The 24,945-nt window shown below is 30.7% G+C and overlaps 1 protein-coding gene across 2 annotated transcripts; it reads left to right on the top strand.

The window, feature by feature from the left end:
* The first annotated feature begins 7,363 nt into the window (after nt 1-7,363).
* On the top strand, nt 7,364-24,347 carry LOC139487693 (protein mono-ADP-ribosyltransferase PARP3-like). Of its 2 annotated transcripts, none has more exons than XM_071272666.1 (12): nt 7,364-7,521; nt 8,691-8,873; nt 9,683-9,808; nt 10,975-11,154; nt 12,770-12,896; nt 13,277-13,500; nt 14,424-14,480; nt 15,398-15,502; nt 15,829-15,918; nt 16,683-16,860; nt 17,838-17,981; nt 19,392-24,347. In XM_071272666.1, exons 2-12 carry the CDS (start codon nt 8,691-8,693, stop codon nt 19,562-19,564), a joined length of 1,587 nt encoding a protein of 528 aa, XP_071128767.1. In that variant the 5' UTR covers nt 7,364-7,521; the 3' UTR covers nt 19,565-24,347. The 2 variants fall into 2 exon arrangements, with proteins under 2 accessions (XP_071128767.1, XP_071128776.1); XM_071272675.1 differs by having other exon boundaries at nt 7,400-7,527.
* The last annotated feature ends 598 nt before the right edge of the window (nt 24,348-24,945 follow it).

Below are 24,945 nucleotides of genomic sequence, written 5' to 3'. Positions count from 1 at the left end.
AAATAAGTCAACATGACGGAAATGGTCAATTGACCCCTAAGGAGTTATTGTCCTTTATAGTAAATTTTTAACAATTTTCATAAAATTTGTAAATTTTAACTAACATTTTCCACTGACACTACTGGGCCAAGTTCATTATAGATAAAGATAATTGTAAGTAGCAAGAATGTTCAGTAAAGTAAGATGTACAAACACATCACCATCACCAAAACACAATTTTGTCATGAATCCATCTGCTTCCTTTGTTTAATATTCACATAGACCAAGGTGAGCGACACAGGCTCTTTAGAGCCTCTAGTTAATATTTTGAAGAGAACAAATATAAGAAAGTCTTTGACAGGGTTTTAGACTATGGGAAAAAATAATGTTAATCTTGCTTAAAATGCTCATTTTGTGTCAGGAACTTGTTCCATGTTCCAGAGTGGCAGGAGAAGGCAAGATTGGAGATCTGTATTTGCCTTCAAGTAACATAATTGTCTAGAATTATCACACTGTTCTGAATTTTATTCTATCAGTCATTATTTGTTCAAAGTTATCTGATTTAGTGTATTTATTAAGAAGTACTGAAAAAAGACTATTTTTATTTAGTATGAAAAAGAGAGATGAAAGATTATTTTTATTTAGTATGAAAAAGAGAGATGAAAGATTATTTTTATTTAGTATGAAAAAGAGAGACGAAAGATAACAAGCTCATCAGTCTAAAATAAACTGACCATGCCATGGTTAAAAAAGACAAACAGACAAACAATCATGCACAAAACACCATATAGAAAACTAAAGACTAAGCAAAAAAAATTGGGGTGATCGCCATAAGAGTAAGCAGATTCTGCTCCACATGTGACAGTATGATATTGCAGTGACATTCATACATCTCCTGTTACAATAGCAGTATATGAAGCCTAATTCCATTGTCACAGATCAGCTGCTTCTGACAGTTCAACTGATAGTTTTCTTGCATTATTATGTTTTGAAAAAATATTGAGTGTTCACTTGTCATCTCAAAGATTGTGAGCTCCAAATTCGGAGTTATGTTTACTCCATTCAAAGGAACTACACATTGACCTTCAGATGAGATTCAAAAGTTTTTGGCATGAGAAATCCATGTAATAGTATGTCTAGCAATTGGAGTTAGGACAGTGTGAGCTATTGTCATTACCTGGAACTCATCATCTGTCGACCCACAATATATAAATAACACATATATGAGAGGGTAATTTAGCAGATTATTACCCCAGGGAAACATTGTCAATTGCAACTAAGCCAAGGTTGACAATGTTTTTCGAGGGGTAATAATCTGCTCTATTACCCTGTCAGCTATGTGTTATTTAATTTATTATACTGAATGTCCTATAATTGTCATTTAAACTTTAAAAATTAAAAGTAATGATCTATGAAGCTGTTTACAAAACAACATAACAGTTGTACAAAAATAACAAAAGTGAAACCAGAAGTATTTTTTTTAATATAAAGTTGCAGTCAACGAAAAAAACTACAAACTTTAGCTTTTTTTAGCTCACCTGACCTGAAAGGTCAAGTGAGCTTTTCTCATCACTTGGCGTCCGTCGTCCTGCTTCCGTCGTCCGCTGTCCGTCGTCTGTAAACTTTTACAAAAATCTTCTCCTCTGAAACTACTGGGCCAAATTTAACCAAACTTGGTCACAATCATCCTTGGGGTATCTAGTTTAAAAAATGTGTCCGATGACCTGGCCATCAAACCAAGATGGCCACCATGGCTAAAAAAAGAACACAGGGGTAAAATGTATATTTTGGATTATATCTTTAAAACCAAAGCATTTAGAGCAAATCTGACATGGGGTTAAATTGTTGATCAGGTCAAGATGTATCTGCCCTGAAATTTTCAGACGAATCAGACAACCTGCTGTTGGGTTGCTGCCCCTGAATTGGTAATTTTAAGGAAATTTTGCAGTTTTTGGTTATTATCTTGAATACTATTATAGATAGAGATAAACTATAAACAGCAGTAATGTTCAGCAAAATAAGACCTACAAATAAGTCAAACATGACCAAAATTGTCAAACCCCTTAAGGAGTTATTGCCCTTTATATTCAATTTTAACAACTTTTTTGTCATTTTTTGTAACTTGTACAAAAATCTTCTTCTCTAAAACTATGTGGCCAAATTTAACCAAACTTGGCCACAATCATCCTTGGAGTATGTAGTGTAAAAAATCTGTCCGATGACCTGGCCATCAAACCAAGATGGCCACCATGGCTAAAAATAGAACACAGGGGTAAAATGTATTTGACTTATATCTTTGAAACTAAGACATTTAGGGCAAATCTTTCAAGATTTAAATGTCCATCAGAATAAGATCTATATCCTACAACCCGTTGTTGGGTTGCTGCCCTAAAATTGGTAATTTTAAGGAAATTTTGCAGTTTTTGGTTATTATCTTGAATATTATTATAGATAAACTGTAAACAGCAATAATGTTCAGCAAAGTAAGATCTACAAATAAGTCAACATGACCAAAATTGTCAGAGAACCCCTTTTCGTCATTTTTGTAACTTGTACAAAAATCTTCCTTTCTAAAACTATGGGCCAAATTTAACCAAACTTGGCCACAATCATTACTAGGGTATCTATTTAAAAAAAGTGTCTAATGACTTGCCTACCAACCTAGATGGCCGACATCAGTAAATGCAGTACAAGGTGAGCGACACAGGCTCTTAATTTTTTTGAGAGCCTCTAGTTTTATTAAATCATTAATGTAAATGCAATTCAAGGTCTTTTGAATTCATAGTTTTTATTTGTCAAGACGAGAGGGTGACATTAAAAAAAAATAACTCCCACTGAGCTATGGGATAGAGTTAATTGTCTCCCTAGTTTGAACCAATCAGAATATGGCATTTTAACGTAAAGTATAATAATCATCCTTATTGTATGATACCATCTAGTGTATTGGTAACATAAAATTTGTCTGATGATCTTGCCTGATAACCAACATGGCAACAAAGACTAAATATAAAGCATTAGTGGTAAATTGGAAACCTATTATCTGATAAACCATTATAGATAAGGAAACTCTACAAAGGCAACAATGTGCAGCATAGCTAGATCTAGATCCCTCTCGTCTGGACCAATAAAAACTATGAATTCAAAAGACCTTGAATTGTATTTACATCAATGCTTCTTTAAAAAAAAAAGCTAAAGTTTGTTGTTTTTTCGTTGACTGCAACTTTAAATTAATAAAAATACTTCTTGTTTCACTTTTGTTATTTTTGTACAACTGTTATGTTGTTTTGTAAACAGCTTCATAGATGAATTACTTTTAATTTAAGTTTAAATGACAATTATAGGACATTCAGTATAATAAATTAAATAACACATAGCTGACTGTCTCTTCTTAACAAATTATCTGCAGATTCTTGAAGGTATTATTGCCATCAACTGACAGTTTTTGGGTAAGGATTTCAATCAAAACCCTATGTTACTACTAAATCTTCCAAGTCTGATCACTACCTTTTTGATACACAAAACATAGTGCATTGATCATAACATTCTAAACATCCTATCCATGAACATTTTCAGAAATTTATCAATGTAATATAATTATGCTACAATATGCTAGTCACAAAACGATGTTAAATCTGTCAAGAAAGTTAAATAACTTTTTCAAGGGGCAGGAATCAATTATCTGTTTTAAAAATAAAAATGATGTCATTGTTAAAGTCATATTTAAAAATTGGAGTTATCTCCCATGTCCAGAATTTAAGGTGGCAGAAACCAGTTATTTTACAATAAATCTTTAGAATTTCATGGATTTGTAATTTTATTTTCTTGAAAATTCATTCAAGCTTATATACAAATAAAATGTATGGTTTCAAGGAACTAAGATGTGTACGTGCTTATGTAAATATATAGAAAACCTTTAAATTTGGCTGTCTGTCCAGCATGGAGATTTTTAAATTTATAAATGCATTGCAAATAAGGCAAAAAATGTGATGCTCTGATACCAATCTAATCCTCACCTGCAGAATCCTGCTAAAAGCCGACAAGAATTTTAGCCAAAATTCAAGAGAGAAAAAATATTCAGTGAATTAGAGCCTTGTCCGAACCTATCCTTACCATCAAAATCTCAAGATATTTTTGTTTACATAAAACTGAATTTTTTTCCCACTTTGATTGGATGCCGTCAAGTGAGGAGACCACAATTTTGACATCTGATTGGACCTATATGTGAAGGAAATCCCCAACCTGTGTATGCAACTACTTACTTGTGTAGTACAATAGCCTAGAATTTACATTCATTTATTTTTTCAGTCCACATGATGCAATTATATACCTCAATACTTAACTATAACAAAATGTCTGCGTGGGACACATGTTCTGGTACACCAAAACTGGTACATGTACCTGCCACCTTAAGTTGAATCAACTATAAACCATGCTTTTATTGACAATGCAGTTTAATTTTACTTCCAACTAATAAATTCACACAATCTTTACACTTCTGTGCTTACAAGCACTTTGATTAAAATTATTTTTGTGATTTTGCTCTTATCTTAAAATTATAATATATGAAGATAGAAACTGTAAACACCATTTTTGTTTTCTCCAGGACTGATTTCCCAAAAGTCAACATGGCAAACTGTCATTTGACTCCTTAAAGCGGGAATTGATGATTTTTTCCCCATTTCTTAGCTCACTTGATCTAAAGGGTCAAGTGAGCTATTATCACCACTTGGCATCCATATGGGGCCTTAAGGTAGATCATAAGTATATACTTTTTGAGGCAGAATTTTCTTATAATCTGCCAAAATGAAGATTTTAGTATGCTTTTTTCAAAAATATAATAAAAGTATGGGTCACTGTGCTATTTTTCAAGCTATGAGTCGTTGAAAATTGCCCAAATTTGGTTAATAGATTGTACAAGAAAAAACACATTTGTGTGTATAAAAAGAATTCTATGAGATAGAATTTTTAAATTAATTGTTCAAAAAAGAAAGGTTTTATTACATGTTTTAGGAAAATAAAAAGAAAAAAGGGGGTCAGCGAACTTGTTTTCTTGCTACAAGTAAAAATAAAAAAAATCCCTATTAGCCCAGTATAAATTTTTTACTGTAAGAGTTATCTTCACTTAAATGGCTCATTTGAAAAAATGATTCTAAAAACAAAAGAAAATGATATTTGTTCAAATATTTCGGTTAATACAATAAATCACCTAGTTTTCCTTAATATATAAACAAACAGTCTAACCATTCATTTGTAAATCTGTCTAAAAAATTGCAGATGAGGGCAAATAACTAGACCGATTTTGTACTGTGATTGTACAATCCAAGATGACAGTATACCATGTATCTACCTTAACCCTTAACAAACCTCTTATCCTCTGAAATACTGCGCCAATCACATGCACTTGTCTCCAAAAAAAAATTCCCCTATAAACCTTAATATAACACCTTTCCTGAATTCATACAAACTTTTGATTGTACCTTTGCAAAAAAATGCACCACACATTTGTTGAAATCGTCATCAATGGGCAAATATTTCAGTAAGAAGTTTTCGGACTATTTCTACAATGTTGTCTTATTCGTAGATCTTGGCCACATAATGGGAGGATCGTAAGTTGTATACCTGACCTTGACCTAATTTACACGAATCAGTTCATAATTCATATTTACAACACAGTAATCATGGCAACATACATTAACCCACCGCTACTCATAGATCGAATTTGTTCCAACAGGTACAGGTATTATGATTTTGTTTATAATAAAGTTTACACTGGAACTTCTGTTAGGTGGAACAAATATACGTTGACATATATATGCATGCAAACCGCTGGGTCACATTGTCACATCTTTCTCTTTACGCTCCTTCTCCAGGAGTCCCTGCCTTCTCTTTCAAAAACATATGATCATACGGTAACGTTTCTAAATAAGAACAAACAATGTCTATTTATTCACACATGTCTTTAATGAAGAACAATGACCACGGTCATTTCGGTAATGAAACACAAACCATTATAAGCAATAATAAGCACAGTTCAGTCCATAGTTATAAGAAGCAAATGTACCGTGATAGGCAATTATAACCCTCTAGTTTCGAAAATAGAAAAAGGGTTAATCTAAACAAACAAGTTTCCAAACAATGAAAAATATAACATAAACGCAGATTTAATTTAGTGTTAATTTACATTATTCTCTCAATATAAAGTTGTATGTTTATACCTTAAATCTTAATCCATAAATATTTCCTAATAAGTATACCAACACGATTTATATTTATGTCTTTTTTTGATAAATAGTTCATAATCATGTTTTCCGAACAAAAATGCACTTCTTGTGTAATACAAATATTGAAACTCGTGAAAAATAATGACTTCTGATACCAAACGAGACTTAAAAAGTAGTAAATGGTAAGTTTCACCATATCATGCATTTTTACAACATAACTTAGACATGTTAGAGGACGGGCATATCACCTTTTACTGCAAAAAGCAACTATAATATAGCCTTGTTATTGCATAAGTTTGATAATAACTTTTTTTCAAGAATTAATATACTTATATCCTATAAATCCTTGCCTATATCAGAGACATATATACACATGTGTAATATATGTCTCTGCCTATATACAGGTGTCGTCTTAAAGAAATTTACAGCCTAATTTGGATAAGCAGCAAAAAATATCATTGCGCAGATGTGGCCATATGACTTTTTTTTCCCTAAATCAAATGGTTGGGAGAATATGGATTAACGATTAGCCGATGATATCATATTTTTGGTAAATAAAACAGACCGTGAAGATACATTTAACCTTGCGCTCTGTAAAGTTAAGAAGGGCTTGATTAGACTTTAGATAACTTTTAAATTTTTGAAGCATATTCAAAAGTATAGCACAGTAATTTGCAGGATGATCAACTTTCGACTCAGAGAAGCTGGTTATCGTACATATGTATATGTTAAAATATTTGTTCATACGCAATTCCTGGAAGAAGTAGCAGTTCCTACGGTTATGAACCATAAATAAAAACAATGCAATATGTTTAATTTGTATAAAGTTTCAGTTACAAGTGGTGACAAACATATAATTAAGTGTGCTCCATATTGAACAAGGTAACAATTAAGTTAACCGGCATATCCAACTTTTAAATTTTTTTAAAACTTACATATTTCAAGTGAAAGACATTTACTTTCTAGATAAGATTAACAGTTTTCGGTTATTCTTTAGATTATTAATTCATTTGTGATACAGTACACATATTGGTTATCTCTAATCCTGCACAACACAACCTCATCGACGCATGTCGGCTATAAAAGTAGGGAGAAAATGGATAGTGATATTTTTGCGGGAAATTAGAAGGGAGACAACTCAGAATTATTATTTATCATGCGATGTAAGGAAGAAAACCAAGAGACCCCAAACGACACAAGTATAAACCTGTTGGAGATGAACGAAATGATTGGTCTGGTCGAACACACACCGGCGTCTAAGTATAAATAGGAAGAAAATCTGCTAACGTAATGATTTTCTGAACTACTATCGCCAAGAAAGGTAAAGGTATGCATACTCTATTTATCTGCTTATCTGCAAACTACATGTATGCACGTGATTTATTATTATGTTCATTATATGTGTAAATAATGTTGGATTGCATTTCATTAGGTGATAATATACTATGCCGTGCATTTCATTATCTTGTGAATATTGATTAACAATCGATTACAAGTAAACAAAATTGTATCCCATAACATTTAGATAAACACTAAAAAAACTAAAAAATAAGCCGGCCTTGTTGGACAAAAAGGGGGCGTGGCATGCGGAAGTGCTACCCTATGCACTAGAAGAATGTGCTATTGATTTAATGTGTTACAGATGTAAAAATTGATTAACGACCAAATAAATGATGATATATACTTGATTTTTTTATAATCAATTAGAAAAAAAACTAATTTAGCATAGATTCCAGCAGCAAAACTGCAAAAGTTTTTGCTTAAAAGGGAAATATAGAGTGAATTTTGGGAGTCAGTAGGTGGACTTCTAAACATGTCCCCAAGGAAACCCTAGGTTGTAGACACATGTACAAGGTTCTCTGTGTTAGGGAGGACTTCCTTACAAGAGTTGTCCTTCAATTAAGTGAGATGTTTTAAAAAAAAATTGCAATTGGGATTGTGAATAGTCATGCAGTCATTCAGGTGTCTGCAGATTTTCTATTGCTAGATGAAATATGTGCCACTATTGAACATGTCAACATTTTCTTGTGCCAGTCCAAAAGCGTCCATTCTTGTTAAACACAATCATCTTTGAGGTTTTTATGTTTAATTTTGTCAGATATTCCTTTCGCTCGATCATAATGGATGTTATTAATTTAGATAGCCTCTGCATCTGTGCAAAATTTTAAATGCCAATAAATTAATTTTAAAGAAAAAAACTTGAAATGTGATGACTTCATCCCTCTATCATTATTTTATTCCACCTGACCTTAGCAATGCCATACACTCTCTCCACTAAACCCCAAGAAAACAAGTTTTGCAGGTATCTTGGCCTATGCTAAATCAGGGCAAATTTTAAATTTCAAATAATCCATGCAATGCTGATTTTTGTTATTTTATTGGTCAAAAGTGAGCTTTAAAGAAATGTTTAGACAAGTACTGTAAGGTTTTGTGCATATAAATGACAGTGTGAATTCAATTTTAATTCAATTTCATCCAATTTTTTTACAGATGCCGCCAAAAAGGAAAGCCGCAGGGAAAGCAGCTGCTGGTGGGAAGAAAGCCAAGAAAGAGGCTGCAGAGGAGGCTCCAAAGACAGTACATGACCACATAGCTTCACTGAAAGCTGCTGATGCTGGCAAGAAAAAGAAACATAAAGTAGATGATAGATTTCCTTTTGCAGCATCATGTGAGGTCAGTACAAGAAGTACATCGTATCCATTGTGTCTGAATAAAATGTGTCTGTTTATTTATGTGAAAATTTAATTGAAATTGATGTTACGTGTCATACAGGCATTTTTTGCCATCCTAGTTTTAGTTCTCTTGAATTTAGGAGCTGCTAAATTAAGTGCCAATATTTTTATAAATTCTGTTTGTCAGTAACATGAAAAAGTGGGACCTTTGTTTTTTTTTTTCTTTTAGTGACTTTTTTGAATTGGACATGTATAAAATGACAATATCGTAATGAAAGGATGAGATATTTCAGACCTCCTTTGTAAGATATTTCCAATTGAATGACAAATTTAATCAACAGTGTGAACATTATGATTAGTTATATACATGAATGTTACATTAGAATCTGTAATTTTGATTGGTTGGCAACAATTGCAAGGCACGCCAATGTCATATTTTATTTCCAAATAAAATACAGAAGCTATAACTGCACATGCTATCAGTGACAAAGTTATTAAACGGCTAAAAAAAACAGATGAAAGGCTTGATAAAACTCTTCATTTCATGGTTGTAGCTTAAAAAAGTAATGAGAATTAAATGCTTCTTTTTATATTTTTTGGGGGTTGTAAAACCATTGATCATGCACACATTCTAAGCATGAAGCACTTCCAAGCTTGACACAAAATGCACTTCTGTCAATACATTTACACCCCAATATAAAGCGTTCAATTCTCAAGAATATCAAAATTTAACAAGCCTGTCAGAATTTCAGAACCAGTTCAAATGCACAAGGTTTAAGAAATAATCGTCATGTTTCATTTTATATCCAGGTTTATGACGATTATGACTGTATGTTAAACCAGACCAACATAGGACATAACAACAACAAGTATTACGTCATCCAAGTTCTCAAGATGGGACCGACTTACTATACATGGAACAGATGGGGTCGAGTTGTAAGTAAATACCATGACAACCAATTTATTAGCCCTGTATATTTGTTTAAATCTTGAACTCAAGACCAAAAGAAAAAAAAAATCTGTTGTATGTTTCCCTGTAAAAATACTATGTCAACCTATGATTTTTGTTGTTGCTTTAAGTTATTTAAGTCACCTATAATAATCAACATTTAGAACAGGTTTATTTGGATAATAAACCAGGCAAGATCCAGTGTCTTTGTAAAGGATTAGTACAAAGCTGACATACTTTGGAAGAAAGAATACTTTTGGTACTGTTTTATGCTGATTGTACAAAATTTTTTAAAAAATTATATGAATTCTGGGAAATTTGTGTTCAAACCAATGAAACTTCTTAATTCATCAATGAACTAAATGATTAACAGGTAGAAAAATAAATATTTCCTAATGACAAAATTATTCAATAGTAATTTAGTATTGTTCCTAGCACCACATATTTAGCATTGTAGTTATTCTCATTAAACCTCAAACTTTTTAAAAATTATACAATTAAGATACATGCTTTTATATGTAATGATAAAAGTAATACAATTTCTTGAGCACTTGGCCTAGTTAATTCATACATAAATCAAGGAAAGTGACTCTCTTTTATTCCCTATTTTTCCAACGTAGTCGGTATAGTTTCGGTTTGTGCCCTTTGAACTTAAGGACGCTTAACTATGGCAACAGAATACACATCCTCGAAAATCCTTTCTGTGATTGGACAAAATGCTGTCATGGTGGGTGATTTGGTTGTGTTTGAAAAAACGTCTCGTTAATTATATCTTGATGGAAAGCAAGTGAAAAACTATTAATATTTGAACTAGATCTTAGAACGCACCTACGCATGTGAGATTTCCGCGGGTTTTTGGTGAATGTAAACAGAAAGATACGAGGACCGAGAATACTGAACACAAACAGAGAAAACGTTATTTAAATGGTATCTTTGTGCTTCTGAAGGTTATTGAAATGATAGTTTTAAACATATACTCAAATTTAAATACGTCGGATATCTTTTTTAAAGATAGTTCTTGTTTCTATTGTTCTATTGTTCAGGTAAATCAACAATAATTTCAGTTCTCATTATTTGTAAAAATTCTGAACTCATGATCAAGTTTACAGACATTTACTGGAAGGACATTTCATTGTAATTTACTCTGTTATAGGGAGAACCTGGCACAACCGCACAAAAATCATTTGGAAATGTCAGTGATGCCACTAAAGATTTTGAGAAGAAATTTAGAGACAAAACCAAGAATAAATGGGAAGATCGTGGTAAATTTAAACCAGTGCCAGGCAAATACACAATGATTGAAATGGCAGGAGAAGACGACGATGAAGTTGATGTAAGCAAAGTTCGATTCATAGTTCAATATTGCACTTCTGCAAAATATAGACAATACAATTTTCCATAGGAACTCCCTTTTCTGCTAAAACAGTGCGGCTTTTACTATGAAGATTCATAAAAAATTATATCCTACAATGTAAAGTTGATTTGCATATGATAGGGTTGTGTGGCATATTTTCAACAATTACGTGCACTGAACCTCTAAGAGTTTAAACTCATACTAAAATTCTGTACTACCCCTTCCTTCACTTTTGGTCTTCCTCAGAATTCAATTTCGCCACTACCTGTAACCATATTTATTTATGCTACATGTATTATCTAAGCCATGTTTATTTATAAATGACTATTATATATTGTGTCTTCAACCTATGCCAACATTTGATAAATATATATTCAACCTATGCCTACAAACAAAATACAATAGGTGTTGTTATAACAATTATTAATTAATCAAAGGTAAAATACAGTCAGTATATTTAAGCATTAAATATTACACTATAAAAATTCAAAAAAAAGAGAAGTATTTGCAAAATTGAAATAGGTTGAATGAACCCTATTATCATTGCCAAGTAATGTCTTTATGAGATGAAACATCATATCTGGAGACCAGTATGTAAATATATCTCCTTAAAAGAGATGTCGTTTGGGAAAAAGCTGTATTTATAAATTGCAAAATTCAAGGCAGAACGGGGGGTGACTTGATTTTTCATAATGATAAAAGTATTGGCCAGCTTAGAAAGGCAAATTTGTTTAGACAATTGTATGCAAAAACTTATTTTTATGCCTCACTGAGTTGTTGAGTGTTACCCTTGTCTATTTGTATGTCTGTTTGTCCTTACATCTGTAATTCTGAAAATAAGTTTCTGTTTTCTAACTTCAGTTTGTTCAAATGTTATGAAACTCATACACATACAGTGCTCATTATCACAAAACACAGATCAAGTTTGAATTTGTTTTTTTTGACAATTTTACTGCCCTTGAGTTCTGTCCCTTACCAATTCTATATGCAAGCTTGGGAATGATCTTTGTTCTATGGATACATTCTCCATTAAATTGATTATCAACAAGGGTTGGTAAGTATGCCTTCTATGCCCCAACCTGAATCATAATTTTCAGGGGTTGTCACTGTCTCTATATTTTAGGTCTTATGATGATAATTTTGTATACCGGTACATATGTAGTCAAATCTTCAATAGTATTTGTTGAACAATTCATAACTTATTTCGCCTCTGGCTAAATCAGAGCTTACCATACACTCTAATTGACACTATATGGTGACCTTAAGATGTTTTTCTTTTAGTGAAATTTATTGCTGGGTTGCTGCCTCATTGATATTTACCCAAGATCTACTTATATTCTCAAACAGATTGTTACATGAATTTACATGTGCCGGTATATTGAAAATTGGTGTTGTATATATGAATTTAAGGAATTTCTTCTCTATTAAAAAAAAATGCAAATATTTCTGAGGCAATTAGTGAAAAGTTCATAAAAATCAGAAAAAGAAACTAGTTCAAAATAATTGTTTTGTTGATTCATTGATTTATATAAAGATACATAAGGAAAACAAAGGAAGGAATGACTTGAGAATATATTGGCATTTCTTTTTTCAGGCACCAACTGTTAAAACCCCAACAGGACCAACAGCTGCCTGTACTCTAGATGCTCCAACACAGTCCCTCATGAAGCTGATATTTGACCATGACATGTTCCAAGATGCAATGAAAAGTTTTGATATTGGTATGTTTATTTAGATACTGTAAAAAGGAAAATATTTTGTTCAGTTTTTTTGTTCGCTATTTTTGAGGCACATAGAATTTAATAAAACTACCAAATATTTCAAACTTACAAAGATGTAATTTTTCATTTTAATCAAGGTTTATATGTAAAAGTTAACTCATGGGATAACCAATTCCGTTAATTTTCACAAGAATAAAAACTTTGCAATCATTTTGGAACTTCAGTATCACAAAGCCATTGTTTAGTATTTTTCTAGTAACTGAGTATATTTATATTAAATTTATTAAGACGGAATATATGATTTATCCTAATATAAACCTATTCATCTTTTCTTATAGTATTCTAATTAATTTTGAAAACATTTTTGTTTTTTTTCACAGATGTGAAAAAAATGCCTTTAGGGAAACTAAGTAAGTCACAGATTGCAAAAGGATTTGAATGTCTGGATGACATAGAAAAAGCCATCAATGCTAAAACAACAAAGAATATGTTAACACATCTATCATCTACATTCTATACGTTGATTCCGCATGACTTTGGACGTCGTATTCCACCAACCATTGATACTCTTGAAGCACTCAGATCTAGGATGGACATGCTTCTGGTAAGAATTTCTGCCAGTGTAAAAATTGTTTTGGTTGTGTTTTTCTTCTGATTTTTTTTTAATTATTGGTGGGTACCAATTGTCATGGATTGAGGAAAACTTGTTTTTAAGTGGATGTTTTATTTCATTGATCTGCTAAAGTATGTACACAAATCTTTGAAATATGAAATAGGTTGTCATATTTAAATTTGTGGTTAACTGATACTCACTAATTCTTCTAAATTTGGTATTGCTTTAATAAAAAAGAATCAAAATATTTGAGTATTATTAGAATTTAATCATTTTTCTTAAATTCAGTTGTCTTGGAGTGTCTACATTTTTTGCCAAGGTTTGTCTTGGTAATATATTTGGTTTCTTTGCTGCAACATTGTCTATGTGTTGTCTACGTGTACTGTTCCACTTTAAGCTGTAATCAATAGACCACTTTCGAGTTCATCCGTCACCGGAAAAAACTTGTCAATTATACGCGCTTTTATCACCGTCATTTGTGCGTTTAGGGGCGTCGTCACTTCCCTTCCAATGTTGAGCGAGTGGTTGGAAAACTATAATTCTATATTATACGAATTATTCGGCAAATTGAATTCTCAAAATTGACAATCAACACTGCTGTAATTAGGGAATTGTCAGTAAGTACCTACAGAGCAACCATTATTTCTAGTTTATCCTGCACAAAGACGATCACTAAGACGCTTGATGAACGTAAATAGTGCAGGGATACAGGCGACCCCCTCTATCTGGTAAATGACGTCATAAAGGCGTGCATAATTGACGAGTTTTTGCCGGTGACGGATGAACTCGAAAGTGGTCTATTAATTTAAACAATCAGTTGGTTTGATTACTGGATATTTTACAATATTGGTCATGTTTATTTCCTAGAAATAACATTATCATGATAATACTGTATAACGATGTTTTTGTTACAGGTTCTAGGAGACATTGCATTGGCACAGGAAATGGAGAAGGAAAGAGACAAGATGGCCGTAAGTTTGATGTTTTAATTTTCCCAACTTCAATACTGTAAATTCAGAAATGATTGCATGCATTTATTATTGAGTTTTTTGTCATTTAAGACTAAAATGAATTTTCAATTTTTGGCATATTTAGAAAAATCCTATTTGATTCATAAAAAAAATATTAAAATGCTAGTTTTAATTAATGCAATTATAACCCTGTCGCATTTTATGCAATAGTAAAAACATCGCAATAATTTCTGAATTTACATTCTTCGAAAAGTGTAAGAAATACTGAGGCAACATATAGAATTCTTTTACCATGTCATTGTTAGACATACTAGTCTTAAGATATAATTATAAAGAGATATTGGACGATTACAAATGTGACAAATATCCACCAAAGACCAAAGGCTGAGGATATTTAAAAAAAAATCATTTAGTCATTATTTTTTTAACCTTGTGATTAAATGTATGATTGTAACTCAATTATTGCATTATTATACCCCACGCAACGACGTTACGGAGGGTATAATGTTTTTATTATTATTATTCAATATTTTTTCTTATACAATTTTTTTTTCTTACACTTATTTAATTTCTCCAATGACAATGTTGGGACGTGGGGTATGTGAGCGTGCTCACTAAGGTTCTTTAATTTAATTAGAAATCACATAACAAAGAAAGTTGTGCTATAAATGTATGAAAATTACAGCATTCATGCTCAAACCACAAAACAAAACTTTATATCTATTTCTTAATATTATTTTCAATGACTACTCTTTGTTTGATTTCAAAAATGGTATCGAGGAAATGAACCAGTAATATAGCTCAAGAGCCAAAAATTAGCATCACTATGGCCTTAGCTTTGATAATGACAATTTCTTCAAGATTGCTTTACAAATTATTTGTTTTGTATGTAATGAAAAATGACTGGTTTATTTCAGGGTTCAAAGAAAGATAAAGACAAACCTGCTCATCCTCTTGATGTCAATTATAATTTACTGAAATGTGACCTTGAGAGAGTTGACCCCAAGAGTAAAGAATATAAAGTGAGTAAAAATATTGAAGACATTTTTTTTATCACAGGTGAAAAGTGTGTTTGTCTAGCATGACACGTTGAACCGATCCCTTTTAAGATCTTCCTTAAGAAGTGTTCTCAATCAATGAATAGTTGAGAACCATATCATATTTTAAACACAAAATATTTAAAGTAAGCTGAGGAATTGTAAATTTCAGAAAAGAAAATGTCTGTATACCCATACCCATTTCTTTATAAATGGAGGATTTAGACAAATTATATTTATAGGGTTATTCTTCACTTAAAATTATTTTTTACACAAAATTAGTCTTATTTTAAATTTATTTCTATCATCAGATATTGGAGACCTATACAGACAATACGAAATGTTCTGGGTGGAGACCATGTAAGATTAAACATGTATGGAAGATGAACAGACACCCTGAGGTAAGTTGACATCACTGAACAAAATCTTTTTGAACATTTTTTAAATGTTTTATAGTTCATATACTGTAAATTCAGAAATTATTGTGTGCATTTATTATTGCGATTATAAAATGACATAAAAAAATGTGAGAATAATTTTTGTTATAATAAGCTGCATACAAATATATGTATCAGTTATCAAAATGGGAGTTTTTATTATTGTGAGAATCACCCAGTCACATATTTTGCAATCACTATTTAAAACACCTTGCAATTATTCTAAATTTATAGTATTTCATATATGTCTCATACTTTATTATATTGAAGCCTGCATAATTTTGATAAAGATATCTTTAAATTGATTAAACCGTTTTGTTATATTACTTTTTTAAACTGACAGTAGCAGAAGCAGGTGAGACACAGGGCTCTTGGAAGCATTTACCAAATTACAAATATCACACTATGTCACAAAACAAAACATAAACATTTGAAAACTTGATAGACCAATTTAAAATATATCCATGTTGCAAAGTTCTAGCTTCTGAACTAATAATGCCTTGTCTAATGTTCTGTTTACATAAAGTAAAATCTATTTCCAAATGTGTGTTTTTAATATTTGAAATATTTCCTTCCTTACACCTGTTCTCAAAACTTAATTATTTCTATATGAAGTTTTATTATTAAATGCCATCATTGCTAAACTTGTTTAAAAGTAGAGGTAAAATGAGTATGAATTTCATTAAATTTGTTTTAACATATATTTAACAAAATCTATAATTTTTCAGGGAGACAGAGTCAAAGCACATGATAAAATTACCAACAGGAAATTATTGTGGCATGGAACAAATGTGGCTGTAGTAGCGGCTATTTTGAAGAGTGGACTACGTATCATGCCACACAGTGGAGGTCGAGTTGGAAGAGGAATTTATTTTGCCTCAGAGAATGGAAAGTCTGCAGGATATAGTAAGTAACAAGATTCATGAAATATTACAATGTACCTGTACTGATTAACAGTCAAATTGGAATTAAAAAAAATAATGAAATTCTTAATTGAGAATGGAAATTGGGAATATGTCAAAGAGACAACTACCCAACAAAAGAGCAAACAACAGCTGAAGGCCACCAATGGGTCTCCAACGCAGCAAGAAAACCCTGCACCCGAAGATGGTCCTCAGCTGGCTCCTAAATAAAATGGTGTACTAGTTCAGTTCAGTCACACTAAACTCCAAAACATATAAAAGACTTAAATTAAAAAAACATACAAGACTAACAAAGGCAAGAGGCTCCAATACATTGTCAATGGCATAAATCTCATTTGGACTTCTTACTGATATACATTTTATTTGTACTTGAGGTAAATAGGAATATAAATGCTCTGTGAACCTATCATTTAAAGTTCAGTTTTTAGTTTAGACCATTATTTTTGTTTATGTAAAATTGTCTGTTTCTACAGCTTGTTTAACATTTAAATTCACCTCATTCGAAACCAACTGTTCAGAATTTTTTTCACACCAATAAATGTAAATAAGCCATGGATCAATAAAATGCTTGCTCTTAAGTTAACGGATATTTTTCATATATCCTATGTCTTGATTGAAAGAAATTGAGCATCTTTAAAATATCTCCTGTTATTGATAAAATGGTGATTGATTGATGGTTGCTTAATGTCCAGTGGCAAATATTCAATGCATGTTCTGAACGATATTAATAAATGAACAATAAATGTCTTTTCATCGTAATGATTTCTGCAAAGCTATGCCTCCTTTTAATGATTCAACTGACAGAATCTGTAAACAAGCATTGCAATATTGCTATTGAGGCTGGTTATGATATATTGTACAAGAGAGTTATATGGAGCAGTCTTTATGTTGAAAAATACACTATGAAAAAATTGGATATTTTTTCTTCGAAAAGTATATTTATTTATTTTTTTTATTTAGCTCGTCCAGCAGGAAAAAGAGGCATCATGTTTTTGAATGAAGCTATTTTGGGTAAAGAAAAACATATCGACAGGGATGACTCTTCACTGGTAAAAGCTCCAGCAGGGTTTGATTGTGTTGTTGCTAAAGGATGGACTGAACCAGGTAAAAGTTATTTCCACTTCCTATTTCCATGACAGTAATTCAAAACACAAATATTCATATTCAGCCATCTGTCACCAAGAGCAAGCACGTCGAGTTTAAGGGGGACTATCGAACATGCACAGCCCAAGGTACAGGGGGTCAGTCTTTCGCAAGACTTAAGCAATGGCAGGCAAAACTATAAAGCAAGCAGCAAGTTGTAACAGTTTTATATAGTAACAGGTCCAAATAATAATAATGATGCCAAAACAATTTACAAACAAATAAAGTCCAAATGTTCCAAATAATAAAGTCACTGATTTCACTAATCCAATTCACAGTTTAAAGTTAAAGTCCAAAATGTTCCAAATATTCTAAGTTGATGTTGTCTGGTTGATGATTACAGTTGCGTTGAGCTGTCTTTTGAGTTAGCGTTTCTCCTGAGTAGCTGAGCCTGGTTGGCTTTTGAAGCACTCCTATCTGGATCACACCGACGAGACTACACTGGTGACTACAGCATGACTACATTGTGACTACATCGTGACTTCAATTAATTCAAAAAAGTTGATGGTCCAATATATAGCACATCGAATAAAAGCTCAAATTATGACGAGTATTACTAACTATAAATTTATGTAATTTGAGTAATTAAAATTTACTACAAAACTGCCAAAGGTAAAAACTAAGAATAGTGTCAATTTAATTAAGCTAATTAAAAGATAAGTTAATTATATTACTTTTGACTTGAGTAATTAGTGACATGCTGACAGAACGAAATTTACCTGACATAATAATTTTACAATTTTCCTTTTAATAAAATCAAAATAAAATGTTTTCCAAAAATGACATAAAAAACTTTAAATACAAAAACTACCCTATAACACATATGCAAATGAGGTGATATATTAGTTGCAGATGTCAACTCACTAAATCCAGCATGATGAGAAAAAATATACATCTTAAGGTAATGTCTGGCCTAAAACAGCGAGCCTAAGTCAACACATATGGCTAAGTCTTAACATTGGAATAAGATTTAAGCTATATGTTTGCAAGTGAAGTCACACATTTTCTATGAATCCACAAAGTTCTTCTTGCTAAGAGATGTGCAATGCCAATTGCTAATGGAAATTTTGAACTAGTGGTATTTAAGGGAAAGCATTATAATAAGTTTGAAATGTCCAAGGGAGCTTGATATGCCTAATAATGTCAATATATATGTGATATTTAGCTGACTGTAAAGGGATTTGTCTATTTTGGTCAAATAGCTCTTCAACTCTTTCTGTTCTCATACATCTTTGGCTTTTAAAAATTCATCTATGAGCGTTCCTGACGAAGAAATGTCCAGAAAAGGGCTTTGAGGCATGAAATTTATAAAGTGCTGTTTTAATTCTTCATAACTTTGTTATAAGTTAATACATATTTTATTTATTACAGATCCATCAAAGGACACATTTTTGACATTAGATGGAAAGAAGGTAATAGTACCACAAGGCAAGCCCATCAACCAGAGTACATTTGCAAACAAAAGCAGCTTCAGCCAGAGTGAATACTTGGTCTACAAAGAAAACCAAGTACGAATGAGGTACATCTTTGAAATGGAAATGTAAGATGTGAAAAGATTTGATAGAGTGAAGGAGTTATTTCCCCTTTTAAAGGAATATTTCACTCATGTTGACTTAACCTAGTTTTGCTATTGTAATTTAGATGTGAAAAGATTTTATAGACAAAGGACAATCTGTTTTTTTTTAACAAGTAGAAATGTGAAAATTCCTTGGAACATTGTTTCTATATTTTAGCCAATAGACAAGAGTTAGTTTTTATTCAGTTATAGAACCTAACCAATGGGGGATGTTGAGTTATTGTATTTTGTTTTATTAGAGGTACTAACCATTTATATACAAGATAGATTGTTAATGTTGTGTTAAGACTCGTTATGAAACAATCAGTCAATTGTTATGTTTGTTTGGTAGTAAAAGTACATTTATTTAAACTTTATTGTTATTTTTTTTTAATTTTAATAATTTTTATATGACAAACATTCAGCTTTTGAACTGATTTAAGATACAAGGTTGTTTATTAGTGCTTGGTTGTTATTCTATTCAAAGTTAGCAGTAAATTTCTGCCTTATTATTTTAACTTTTTTGGTCACTGTATGTTGTCCAATACTATTTCTACTGTAGAAAAAAACAATGAAAATCCAGTTTTGTTGTTGTAAAGGATATTTTATGACTTAATTTTTGTCAAAAGATAAATACACCTTCTTAAAAAAAAAAAAAAAAAAAAAAGAATAAAAAAAATGATACTATAGAAATAGAAGAATTATTAAAAAGAAAAGAAAAGTATATGTCATTTTATAGTACCAGTATATTGGCCTAGTTTTAATCTAATAATGAATATGCTTTTACCTTTTAAAGCAAAAAGAAAGAATATTGTTTTGTTAAGATTATTTACTGCTGAGTATATGTTTGACATTTTTCTAGAAAAACAAGATTACATCAAAATTCATTAATAACATGCAAATATCAAAAGTGTTTGAAACAATGATCTTTATAGGATATAGAGTGAATGAGTTTTTTCCCATTTAAAGGAATTATATTACATCCATTTTTAATATACCTAGTTTGCTATTGTAAGATAGATAGGAAAACAGGATACTTTTAGAAATTCCTAAAACATGCAATAAAATTAATCTTTTGTTTACGTATAGTTGTGAAACAATTTGGGAATGTATTTTCTCTAAATCCCTGTATTATAAGATGCACCTTTTTTCTGTTTTATGTATATGTGAAGTTTTCATGAACACAAAAAATGTTTATATATATATATAACCCTGTATAGATGTATTATCTATTGGTTCTGCTTCATCAAAAAGTGGCTGTGTTAAACTGAAATAGGAAAACAATGATCTGTGATAGTCTGCTGCCAAAGGGAGATAATTGTTGTTTTATGTAAAAAGTCATAAAAAAATGAAAAAAAAATGATAAAAAATACAAGTAAAAATAAGATTGATATACTATAAAAGATTGATAAAATAAAAATAAAAAATGAGAAAAAAGATACAATATCTAAAATGGAAATAAAATTCACAAATAAGTGTATAAAATTAACATAATAAAAATATTAGTGCAACCAAATTTAATGGACTGTCTTATTATGAAAAATCAAAACTTTTTTGCTGCTAATAGAGAATTTCAAATTTTGTCAATACATTCCTTGGAGGTTATAGACATGTCTGTTAGACATACTGACTGTAAATAAATAACAAATTGTCAAATTGAAAGAAATTTGATTTATATAAACTACTCTGCCTCATGTCAATAGATTTTAAAGTGATTCAAATGAACAAAACAAAAATGGTATCAATGAAATTTATATGCAACAAAAAAATGAAAAATGACTTTTTATGATAAAAATGATTACTCCCTTCAAGCAGAAGATTCTGTTTCAGTCATACTCTGTATGGAGATGACTGGCTCATCGGGAGCTGTGATTTATAAGTACACTTGTACCCCACACATGTTTCATGTTTATTTTGCACTATTTGTCAAATTTCTGTTTGATTCACAAGCAGTGTATTGTAATTGGTGTATATCCTTAACCTTATCCAAACTTTGGAAAGTAGAAATATTTAATATAAGTTTAATTCAAATATAGAGATTCATTTATTAGATTATAGATTAATAATATTTTAAAAAATTGGATAGAATTGTAGTATGGTTATAAGGTGAAGATTATTATTCATGGTAGGGTGTTTTAATCAAGACTTTTAAAATTGTTTTGTATGAATTTTAATTATATTTTAAAATTATTTTTAAAACACTATTAGACCTTTATATTAGGGTAAAGAAAACAAAGATGTTAAATGTAATGTTCACTTTTATATCTTTTATTCCTTCACAACTATCAAATATTTATCATCTTTTTATCATATCTCATTATTAACACGTCATTGTATAAGAATAATTTCATTTCTTCTTTCAAATTTGTATTATTGTTAAAATCATCCATATATTTTTAAGATTGCACTTCAATTTATTAGAAGTTACTTCTGATGTTGATGTTATAGTTATTTATCTGTAGTGAAAAAGAAGGGAAATTCTAATTTTTAATTATGCTAAATCAAAAGTTAAATAAACTCATTATAAAAACCAATATTTGTTTATTGAGTTTTGAAAAAGAAATTTCATTCATATTAAAGGAAAAACAGTATGTCCTTGTATTGCAGTTCCCATGACATCAACATTTGTTGGAAATAGCATTTAAAAACATATTACATAAGTTTCATTAATTTATAGTTTTTAACATAGTAATTTTGATTAAAAAAATATGAATCAAATGTATCCTGAGTTTCCATGGTAAAATAACCATTGCTTTTATGTCTCATCATAGCAAAACACTGCCCTGAAGTTTAGATAGTTTATGTATAGATAGCTTTTGATTGACACAATGTAATCATGAGTTATTTACCTTTAATTGGTATGTTGGAAACAATGGCACAAATGCCTTGTTTGTATTAAATATTTCAATTTGGTTAGTCAAAAAGGAAAAGCTATTAGGTACACCTTTACATGATGTCCAAGGGAAATAACTCAAACATGAGTTATTTCCCTTCAATTGTCATGTTGGAAACATTGGCATAAATGCCTTGTTTGTGTTAAATATTTCAATTTGGTTAGTCAAAAAGGAAAAGCTATTAGGTACACCTTTACATGATGTCCAAGGGAAATACCTCAAACATGAGTTATTTCCCTTTAATTGTCATGTTGGAAACAATGGCACAAATGCCTTGTTTGTACTGTATTAAATATTTCAATTTGGTTAGTCAAAAAGGAAAAGCTATTAGGTACACCTTTACATGATGTCCAAGGGAAATAACTCAAACATGAGTTATTTCCCTTTAATTGTCATGTTGGAAACATTGGCATAAGTGCCTTGTTTGTGTTAAACATTTCAATTTGGTTAGTCAAATAGGAAAGGCAATCAGCTGGTACATCTTTGCATAACAGTTAAGCGAAATAACTCTTAACTCAAACTACGTCATATTGAAACCTATTTATACCATCACACCTCATTAAACTTCACATTTAAACCTTTTTTTTTATCATAAATCTCAAAAAAAATTGATCACATTTTGTATATATATGTAATGAGTATGTCCATGCAGGGTGTTTTAGTATTTCAAATGTACAGGGAATGCAAGTTTGTAGTGGTTTTTTTTTAACTCATTCACAACCATGTCTTGGTGATCATTGTACATTTAACATCAAATTTTACTTCATCAGTTGTTCATATTTTTTCCTGTTTTTTACCTTGATTTTATTTGTCCATGAATGTATAAAGGGCTGCTTAATAATGAATATCAATACTTTTCAAAAAGACTTTATGACAAAAAAAATGTTTTAGTGCCATTTTTAAATATGATTGTTTTTAAACTGTTGATTATTTGACCTTTATCGTAACAGTGATTTTAACATTGTATATCATTTCATGATTTCAGACAAGATTTACTTCCACGTCATTTGGTCTCTGGTGGGAATTTGACCTATTGGCACCCATACAATGTCTCTTTATTTTTATACCAGGTCAATCTCATATATTTCAACTAAAGTCCTATATATTTTAATTTTTAATTTAATCCAAGTACATACATTTTTACTTTATTTTTAATGTTTTTTTTTTAATTGTTTGGTTGTTGTTTAATGGATGTTTATCCCATACATTCTTTATTTTACATGCATTGTGTTTTATTGATTTTATTCATGAAATTTGAATTAAAGGGTTGCTGTTCATTAAAATCACTCACCAATACAAAATTAATCATTATTTCATATTATGATAGTTGTTGATTTGTTGTTTGTTTTGTAAGAATTGTGTTTGTGTGTAAAACTGTCAGTTTTAATCATTTAGAAGTATATTATTGTTATATCTACTGACTTTAGAGAAATTAGAGTACTGTAAATTCAGATATTTTTGTGTGCATTTATAACTGCTATTTTTGAGCAAATGACAAATACTAGATTGATTATTGTAAATTCATTTATGTTTGTCAATACCATATTTTGATGACTCGGGAAAAATTGTATTTTCATGGATATTTGATATCATGATTATTGCCAAAAAATAGGTATCCACAGTATAGCAATTTTAACATATACTTCACACATACTATGCTTTTCCATCTAAGTTTTTATTTTTTTAATGAAACTATCCGGTCACAATTTTTTCTATAATAAAATATGGCAAAAATGTCTGATTTTACAGTAATTGTTGAATTGTTTTAATGAATAGTTTACTAACATGCATCACCCTCTTGTGTCTGTTTATTTATTCACTCACACTTACTGTTTTTTGTTTGCAAAAATCTTGACATGAATAAATAATTTAGTTTTAGTCTTGTTTGATTTTCTTATAGTAAAAAAAATGTATATCAAGAATGCAATGGTTTCCTTGATGTCTCTGTCTTGCCATAACAGATTAAAAAAACAAGACGAAGGTATATATGTCCAACATCAGTGGTGTTTGTGATGTTGGAGATAATTTGGCCCTGCCCCTCAGTCATGGTCTGTTGACTTTGAAACTTTTGTTGCTTACTTAACATGTTTTTGCTTTTGATTAGGCCAGTGATAGTTGGAACTTGTTTTATTTTCACTGGCTCATCACTTTTTCATGGAGATAATTTGGTCTTGCTCTCTCAGTCATGTCTGTTGACTGAAACTTTTGCATGTTTAGATATAAGAAGATGTGGTATGATTGTCAATAAGTCAATATAATATGGCAAGTAGTTATCAAAAGTACCAGGATTATAATTTAGTACGCATTTGCTATGCAGTGTTATAAGTAGTGTTATTTTTCATGCAGATTTTTTGGTCCTGCATCATAAGTTATAGTTAATTGACTTTGAATGTTTTGCAGCTTTTATGTTTACAAATGATATTTGGACTGAATATTTGGATGATACTATCGAAATTACAATAAGATGAGACATATC

This window comes from Mytilus edulis, chromosome 1, assembly GCF_963676685.1.
Source record: "Mytilus edulis chromosome 1, xbMytEdul2.2, whole genome shotgun sequence".
Lineage (NCBI taxonomy): Eukaryota > Metazoa > Mollusca > Bivalvia > Mytilida > Mytilidae > Mytilus > Mytilus edulis.
This window is presented reverse-complemented; position numbering and strand designations above follow the sequence as displayed.

Excerpts from the sequence above, each read along its gene's own strand:
- LOC139487693 (XM_071272666.1), top strand. The coding sequence starts at position 8,691 with ATGCCGCCAAAAAGGAAAGCCGCAGGGAAAGCAGCTGCTGGTGGGAAG. Across the intron at positions 12,897-13,276 it reads AATGAAAAGTTTTGATATTG|ATGTGAAAAAAATGCCTTTA; the intron begins GTATGTTTATTT and ends TTTTTTTCACAG. Across the intron at positions 13,501-14,423 it reads CTAGGATGGACATGCTTCTG|GTTCTAGGAGACATTGCATT; the intron begins GTAAGAATTTCT and ends TTTTTGTTACAG.